Source organism: Mesitornis unicolor, unplaced genomic scaffold, assembly GCF_000695765.1.
Source record: "Mesitornis unicolor isolate BGI_N332 unplaced genomic scaffold, ASM69576v1 scaffold1032, whole genome shotgun sequence".
Lineage (NCBI taxonomy): Eukaryota > Metazoa > Chordata > Aves > Mesitornithiformes > Mesitornithidae > Mesitornis > Mesitornis unicolor.
In genome coordinates this window covers 41349-50753 of record NW_010169606.1, presented here as the reverse complement: position 1 = coordinate 50753, position 9405 = coordinate 41349, and the positions used below count along the sequence as shown (strand labels likewise).

The 9405-nt window shown below is 40.4% G+C and overlaps 1 protein-coding gene across 1 annotated transcript in view; it reads right to left on the bottom strand.

Annotated features, from left to right (window-relative positions):
* Positions 1 to 65: 65 nt before the first annotated feature.
* The window catches only part of PECAM1 (platelet/endothelial cell adhesion molecule 1), a 30461-nt gene continuing 21121 nt past the window's right edge, over positions 66 to 9405 (bottom strand). The window contains exons 15-16 of the mRNA XM_010179374.1: positions 4843 to 4865; positions 66 to 604 (exon numbers count right to left, since the gene is read on the bottom strand). Coding sequence (XP_010177676.1) covers positions 575 to 604; positions 4843 to 4865 — 53 coding nt within the window. The 3' untranslated portion in view covers positions 66 to 574. The remainder of the gene's footprint in view (positions 605 to 4842; positions 4866 to 9405) is intronic.

The window sequence follows — 9405 nt, the reverse complement described above, 5'->3', positions numbered from 1 at the left end:
TTCCGTTAGGCCCTCGTTGCAGTGTCGCATCCAAGTGAGCTATAAATGAGCTGGCACCAAGACTGGTAGCAGTCCAGCTGCTGCAGCACAGGAAGGTCAGCACAAGCTGCAAGACCACGTCAAAGTATGTACATGACTGGCCAAGCTGTGCTGAGCTCTGTTCTGCCACAGTGGAGTGTTACTGATAACCAAGTTAGCTTGTTTAAAGCAAGCTTAGATATTTCTACTAGCATCACAGTAGTTACTGCACTGTAGAAATGTACTTCCTCAGCTGTAGCTTTCCCTTTTATTTCCTCAGAGCATGATGAATCAGAAGCTAGAAAGGCAAAATTGCATTAGCAGGAGGACTTAAAGATGGGAACCTAGGTCAGTGGTTTCTAGAGCCACTTTCCAATGAGAATTTTTACTTGTAATTCTTTCCATTAAATGCTTTAGGAACATCTCTGTTGTTCCCCCTGAGGAAACAAAATTTGTAGTGAAGAGCCTGGCAAACTCATAAATAAGTGCTGCGGAGTTTTCAAACATCTTCCATCTTGGCTTGTTTTCTTCTCCAGCTGATCTTTGAGTGACTGTTCTAAGTAGCATCAGGATGCCCTTGTATTCTCTGTTGGCAACAAGACCAAAAAAGAAAAAAAAGAGGTATGAGTATAAATGTCCCCTTGCCCTCTTCTGTCCTTTTTGATCAATACAAAAAACTTTAAATATAGTAACACACTCCTCAGAGTATTATCCACTGTATAATGATCTAATAAATACTCACAGTTCCCTGGGGAGTTATTAGCATTATCTTCATCAGATAAAAAAGGAAATATGACAGTGAGAGATTTAGGTTAACAATTCCAGGCTAGACTGCAATACTGTTCATCACCAACATCTGCAACTGGGCGCTGACCGATAAAAGTTGGATTCTTAAGGGAATTGCTGGCATTCAAAGTCAGATCCCTTATTTACTAGTAGATGCTCAGCTGCTACAATTAGGACCCATCTTCAGTCCCACAAGAACTAAAATCTTTTTTAAAGAACCACTTGGGTATCTCAGCTGTGAGCGTTCAACTTTTAGACACCAAGTTTCTACAAGTCTGCTCCTTTGAAGACGTTATCTTCAGTACACAGCAGGGACGTAGAAACCTGGCACCGAGAACCACAAAAGGCAGGAGGCAGACAGAGGAGTCCTCTACACTAAACAGTGGAAAAGGGCAAAGAGATCCCAAACTTCATTGTCTTTACATTATACGACAGAAATAATTTTGTCCACTGAGGATTCACAACTGTCAAATCTTTCCTGGCGTTCGGTGCCAAAGCCAGTCCTCCTCCAACAAATATCTGCGAAAGTACATGGTGGCCTCTAACCTAATAGCTTAGTCTGTCAGCACTGAGGCGCCTAATTCCTTTTGTGGCCTTACCCCCAAAGGATTTGCCCCATGAGTCAGAGGCAGGAATTCCTGGTTTATAATTCAATGTTTATTTCAGAGTATCACCTTGTTTTTCATATCCTGACTGCCTGAATTCCCCCCCCACGACTCTAAATGGACACATCCTTCATCTTCATTTCCTGTCTGCAACTACTGTGCCATGTTACTGTGCACAGTTAAACACATGCCAGGTACCCCTTCGGAGCTGGCTGTGTTGTGCTGGCAACGAGAAGCAATTCCTTTACCACTGCAAATCGGTTGAGTAAGATGAGAAAGTAGCTGACAAAAACCCCAGAAATTTATCCGAATAGATCTAAAATGTACAGGTTTCTGTCTCAGAGGGTACATTCTGAGGCTGAACAAATAGGCAGCTAAAAGTACACTGTGTCCTGCCTGAGGCTGCCAGTCCTCCTGCACCCCTAGGACAGAATCAAACAAACAAACAAACACACACATCTAAGAGGTAATAGGGGAGGAGGAGATATGAAGTCAGAATGTACCGCTGAGGTAAATTTGACACAATACCAATTAGTATTTGGCGAAGTGGCTATCTCATTGTTAAGATATTTCCTTCAATATGTTTTCAGAAACTGGGACCATTAAATAACTTGGAAAGATTGCCAGCTCTGATTTCAGGAAGGAAACCTCCTCCCAGTTCCTCTCTAAGTAATTCATTTCTTTTGCAAATACTTCCTATGGACGGCATTTAAGATACAAATTTCTGCAGCAGATGAGAAAGAAGGAAGCAACCCCCAGCCCCAAACTTTGGGTTAATTTCTAAATGACCTAAGAGTCCATGACATTGAGATTCAAGGTACTCTGGACTGCAAATCAGTCAGAACCTACTGCAATTGGGCCTTTCTACAATTCAAATAATTCAAACTTTAACTGGCTGTTCTTCTAATGCACCACCTTTTTTGACATAATACAAACACTTCCAGTGCCTCTGTGTAACACAACACTTTTTGTCAGTACACAGTGTGTACTAAAGCCCTGAGCTCAATTTTGTAATGGTGTCTCAGTGAAGATGAAGCTAGGTTCCCAAATTTCCATACTGGATTATATTTATTCTGACAGAAACTATATAGGGGCAAACGCACAAGAGCAGGGCTAGCGCTCATTAAAATGATTTGCTTCATCTTTCTTTTCCACAGCGCAGCACTCTGTTTTGCCTGTGACTTGTGGAAGATCACTGCAGAACTGAGGAAGTTCACAGAGTGTCTCTGAGGAGTGGAACCCACGTTGTTATTTGAATTTAGAGAGCGAAAAGGGCAGCAGGATCTGATGCTGAGTCTCCACCATCTTTACTGAAACAAAAAGGCAGCATGTCCTCTTGTTCTCAGCAAAACACTGCTCTCTGTGCTGTGATCCCCTTTGTCCCACACTTCTGGAATACCTATTACTTCCTAAACTATTCAAATACTACAACTCTTTTGACAGGTCACTGTAGCTAAGTAATCCATCTGGCATTTCATGCGATTAAGCAGCCAGCTAAAGGCCTCTTCTCACTCACAGATTAAGGGAATAGCAGATCGAAAGCAACTTCACCTCTGAGCCAAATACTTAATGAGGCTATAAAGAAGCAGAACAGCTGGGGAGGAAGTTTAAGCCACTTGGTCACTTTATAAGGAGCATTTTCCTTTTCATGAGTAGGATCAACAAACTCCTCATTTGGACCAAACTTCTGAGATACATCACTCTTAAGCATTGTGTGAAAATGAGCTACGGAAAAAAAAACCAGTTGTAAGAAAATAATGATAGAAAACACCTTAGTAATTCCCTGTCTCTTCTGTACTTATCTGTGTTGCCTGAAAAGTACTGAGAGGCAAATAGGGGGATAGAAAATCTATAACCAAATTTATCTGTCCAGTCCAACTTTAGGTCACTTAGTTGAAGAGCTCAAAAGAGGGATGGTGCTGCTTTTTGTCACAGGCTTTACTGGGAATAGAAGTGAAAATTTAAGAAGCAGAAGATGGGAATCTGTTTTTTTGCAATGTCCCTTAACGTGTTAATAATTGAAAAAAGGGCATAATTATTATGTTAAGTCTATGAGCAGTATCTAAGGAGAGGACAATGTCACAGACATGAACAGAGTAAGGCTACGTCCAGCAAAACTCAAGTAAGATGTGCAAGTGTTATAAAGCTGACTTTTCTTTGTGATGTTTCTGAAAATGGGATTAGTTTTACAGAGTAACCCTTTTTATTACTCTCCTGCTGTTCACAGGAGTTTGTACACACAACACCAAGAAAGCACTGCCCTCAGCTGACATTTTTCTCCCTTGAATCTAACATTACTTCATAGATTGTCTGGTTTAGCAAGCTTTGATAGCCCAATTAATTATGATGAGAGTGATTTGCATGGGGTGGTCAGTGTATTTTCACAGAAGCAGCCTCAATTTTGGCCATTATGAATAATGTAGGATGTGGGGAAAAAGAAGACCAAAACTCCTCCCTGAGTTTATAAAAGCTGTCCATCACAGTCACTCTTGACCATTTTTCCTTTTGAGTCGGACAGGGATAAACTTTCTTCTGTGTGACTCTCCAAGGAATGCCTGGTATAACCCAGAGGGGGGTTCAGCTCCATTTATTTTTAGAAAATTGAGAGCAAAGAATAAAAACAAACCTTTAAACTAAGAGAGACAATGATACTATAAACCCTGCTGGCCTGTTAATATATGTCTGTTTATTGTAACACAATCTGTGACCTTCAGTGCACTGTCAGTGCCTGTAAATAATACAATGGGCTGCTTTTTTATCCCATGGGGATAGGAGCGCTGATGGAGCCTTTCAAAACTCAAATGGATGCCATAAGATGATGCAGACTGTGCTATTGTGATTCTTATTTATGAGTCTTTCTCTTTTTAAGTAAAAGTTCCAAGCTCACAAAGTGGATGGCAGAAAAAACACCCTGGTTTGAGGCGGGATTAGATAATTTATCTAACATTCATAAAAGCACTCCTGAAAGGTATGTTCCCTGTCTCTTAGATCTCTTGAAAGCAATGTAGCAGCTCATTGAAGTAATTTATTCTTAAAAAAAGGTTTCCACATGCAGATCTTGAGTGCCTCAGGCCCATCAGGAACCTGAAGCAAGCAGTAACCATCTCCAACCCTATGCCATTCTATCAGCACGAACATTCATAGCACACATTCAAAGCTGTGCAGGTGTTCAACACAAAGTCTTGGAAGATCGTTACTTCTGGTACCAGCACCACCACATACCAGTCAGTTCCATGGACTTTTAAAGCTGACTGCTCTATATAGACAGTACAAAGCCTGACTAGTAAGAATATATATGAAAGGATTGCCCAGTAGCTGTCCCATAAACGTCCTGAACAACAAATATACAATTATAACGTAGCAACACATCTATCTCGCTAGATACACATTAATCTCAATCCTATTTCACTGCATACACAAAATGTATACTTACAGAATGCCTGTTTTCCACAGAATCTGCAAAATAAAATGCAATGTATAAATTATGGAATAGCACATTGCAGGGTGATCAGTTCTATATTCCAGAAAATATTATTTTCTGTTTAACTTTTTTTGTTCACCTCGCAACAATGTAAAGTTGCTACCTACAACTAAGGTTCAAGCTCTGGTCCTAAGAAGTATCCAAGCACTGGCTTAATTCAACTACATGGGTGGGACCAGACATTTCAAAGACCAGGTTGAACAGTACATGTTTGACAGCTTTCCTGATAATGGTTTACAGCAGAAGTCTCCACTGAGAGCACAAGCTGTTACTGGACAAAAGAGAAGTCTTCCTTTTAGAGGCAAGTTCTCATGAGCATTATACTTCCTCTTCCAATTCCTTGCCAGGAAAATAACATACTGCAGAAATCCGGTATAGGATGCAATTTTTAGAGCCAAATAAGATCCTGCAAAGACACCTGAAATTTTATCTTAAAAAAGATGCTTGTTCCCAATGAAAGCCTGAGAGCCAGCGGGTTCTTTCCATTTAGGATCAGTCAACTTTAAGATTAGATTTTAGGCTTTTTCTTTTTTTTTTTTTAAGAGGATTTAGCTATTCAGAAGTTTCACAGAATACCTTAAAATAATAAAACAGAAGTATTTCTTTGCCTTCTGAAAGTAAGACAAATTAGAGACATGAGGAAAGTACCTCCTGTTTTAGAAGAGACCTTCCAAGTTCTGTTAAAAGTGCTCTTTCAGACAGTCGGTTAAGATACTTACCATGTGACAAAAGGAAGGGTATCTTGAAGGGCATTCTCTTGGAAAGTATATAAAATTCAGTGGAGAGAGGTTGAGTCAAGGAAATTCATCTAATGCTCAAAGCAGAGGGTGTGTACAGGGGCCCTGGGTAAATCTTGCCAATATATTTTTCTATAAATGTGGGATAGTCTCTGAATCTATGCTTTTTCTAAGTGTGGATTTTTTAAAATAGCAAATAATAACATCAGTCCTCCCACAGTCTGAACACTTATGTGAATTTTGGAAAGTCCTCTGAAATCATTAAATGAAGGATATTATGAAAAGTACTACTACCATAAATAAAGGTATTTTAGAAAGTCCCTTGCCAGCCAGCAGAAGTAATAAGGAAACTGAACACAGATGAAACCAACTTTGCAGATCATAATACTGAAGTCTCTCTTTCTCGCTCCTTTATGAATACATCCATGTATATTTGTGGGGCAGTTAAGCTCACACAGTTTCTACCATCCACATTTTTTTACATTAGGGTTGTGATTCTGCTTCACTAAAAGCAGCACCATGAACAGGCTGCAGTTTCTGAAACATGGAGAGACCACGTGAATGTTGTTGGCACTGTATACTCTGAGTTTTCTCCAAGACAGTTCTACCCACAACTTTTAGCCTAGGAAAAGGATTAAAAAATGCGGTCACTACAACACCTTATACCAGTGTATAAACTTAATTTCAGTATAAAATGGATCTCAATGTCTGGCAAGTCTGATTCCTACATGTTTAGCCAATTTGTTAAGAAACAAAACAAAAAGTTACATGGGAAGCACATAAGCTTTTTGTGTCCAGAAAGCTGACAGAGTGAACAAAACCACTGTGACCCAGCACTACATCAAAGCTTGACTTTAAGCGGACAGACCTGTATGGATGGTTTATGAAGTGAGGTATTAACGAGCTGTAGTTTAGTCCTCTGTCACAATGTATTGTGCTCACAGGAAGGAGGAAATGAGAAATTTCGTATAAATTCCAAACTTCAAACAACGGGATGTTTGCTATTCCAAAGCTGCGAGGTCACGCTAACAGATATGCCGCCTCCTTGTTATCTGTCACCCAGATTCAAGAGTGTGACTTTCTAGCTAAGTATCATATCTCTACTGGGAGAATGTCTTAATCTGTGTCCTTTGAAAGTGCTGCAGGAAGGGTATATGATTTCTAAAAGGCACCAATCACATAAGCCAGCATGTAGCCTCTAAAGAAAGCACAATGATATGGTGCTTTTGCTGATTCTTTGCTACATCAATCTTTTCACAACCTTTTTATTTCATTCCTGTTAAAAATATGAAGTGTTTTTTACTTGAAATACACATTTTACTGTGCTGAAGAAGAAAGGAGAGATTTTCAAATGACACCTGGCTTTCTCTAACTAACAAAACCAGGGAAATGAGATATGCTGGATTCTAGTCATATGAAGAAAAATTGGTCAAGCTTCCATAGCAGGGTAAATGAGAAGCTGCATATTTTGTGAAAGGTGCTGGTGATTTCTAAAAGGTTCCCAAGTCTAATAAAGGTAGGTGTGTTTATGGAATTCTGATGGATTTAAACTCTTGCTATTGCTCTTAATTGATGGGGTTTTAAATTCAAATAACACATTTTTACAAAGGAATACATTAATGGCAGGAATTTAAGACACTGACATCCCCACCTGCTCTGCCCTTTCTCTTTGCCAGAGGTTATGGATCAGAGACTATAAACCTCAACAGCTGCAGTTCACAATCCACCTCAAACCCATCCCCAACACTGATGAAAGCTAAGATGCTTGAGTACCAACTGCAGATGCTGAACTGCAGACACATACTGCATTTTGCCAAGCCTTTTAATGGAGCAGCATCTCCTAACAGAGAATCTTGGCAGGCGGTTTGGGAACAGGCCTTACACGGGAGCAAGCACGCAATTCAGCTTTGCATTTGAGGTTCAAGCAAGGTCAGAACCTCCCTGCATATTTGTGTCTTACTGAAACGATCTGGCTTTGCTTAATTTTGGCTGAGGCTCTTACAAGCATCTGGCTCTGGAATCGATGTCTCATAGATCCAGGCTTTGGTCTAGAACATCTCTTGAAACTGAAAGATCCATAGAGTTTCCTTTTCCAGGTTATCTGCATTATTTTGGACTGCATGCAACTAGCATGTGCTCATGAGGTCTGAGTTTTGAACCTAATAAGTCCCCAGACCCTGTGAATTTTCTCCGCACTGGAAAAGGCTTTCAGTGGGAAATTCTGGCTAAGTGCAGAGGTGCTAAGCCTGAGACTCAGTAGCAGGAAAGTATTTGAGCAGATTTCCTGATTGCTAGAACTGATTTCCAATAGTTTGTTCCAAACCACTGAATGCAATGGGGATTTCTCATGCCTCTTTCCACTGAGATATATTTATTTTTCCATAGTGCATTGTTGATTGCAATAGGATTCTTAGAATTTCCTGTTTCACCACCAGAGTTGCTTCCAAGTGACCAGTTCAGTTTTCCAGACTTAGCAGCATAAAGGCTGGCTCTGCATTTTGTTTCCTAGATTTCCTTTTTCCTAATAAGAAATTAAGAATAGCTATCTTGCAATAAGCCACTGTGAGTTCAATTCAGTGCACATCAAGATCAGCTGGTGTCTGTGAGCTTTGGATCTGATACAGAGCAAAGGCTGAGTTCACTGGTGGAGCAAGAATGTACAAATACACTGTTTTCCACAAGAAGTGCCCTGTAAAAATGTAAGGAAATCTGTGAACTGGAGTTGGCTTTAGTCTTCTTAGCAACATGAACAGAACTGTGCTACCCCAAGAACTGGGACTGATGTTGAGGGAAGTGGTGGAGCTGAGATAAAGGACTAGTATGGATGTGCTTGGTCTTCTTACCCCTACCTGGGAGGATGAAAGGTATGATGGAAGTAAATCATACATCTAAAAGAGCCTCCACCCACCCAGATGAACTTGGTATCAGACACATCCTGGCCCATCCCTCAGGAAGAGCATAAGCTGCCAGCCTAACCTGCTGGGACTTCAGTACAGGCAACGCAGGCAGCAGAGCCACAGCCGTTTTATCAGTCTTGGGAGCCTGTTGATTTAGACAATTGCCTGTTTTTCTTAAGTCTTGAACTGTCTCAGTTCTTTCTGAACAAAAAGCAACAGCTCTGTACACCAAATCTGTTTTCTCTGAATTAAATTAACCTTTCAATAACAATGCAAGGACAACTTCACCTCTTTGAGCTGCTTCCAGAGACAATGCTAGTGATCAGCATCCTCATTGAATCTCTCATTACCTCAGAGGAAATCTAGCATTCAACAAAAGGGACTGACATCCTCTAGCTATAGTACTATTATTTGATTTTCAATCAAAATACACCTGACTAGACTTGAATTTTGCAAATGACCTGCTTTTCCTGCTGTTGATGGGTTAACTGTAGTTAATCACATGCAGGTCTTCTGGGATTTGAAGCGTGCATTTGAGAGTTTGGTTCTGTCTACCTGTAATGTTACACCTCTTTAGGCCTGCTACTCAGAATAAGGAAAGCAGCACAGCAGATAGGATGGGAAGACTTACCATAGTGTGATGGAGACACTGAAATTATATTAGCAGGAGATACCATAGCCAATATCAGGAAATAAAAAGATAAGTAATAACGACAGATGCTCAGCACACTGCCAAAGGCCTGGGCCTTGGGAAAGGTCAGAGCATTATCTGCACTATGCATTAGTGATTTGAGGTAAGGACAAGCAATAGCTGCAGAACTCAAAATACAAGAGAAGCTGGTTACTGACGTGGCATCTGCCTGACTGGGGACAGCAGTGAG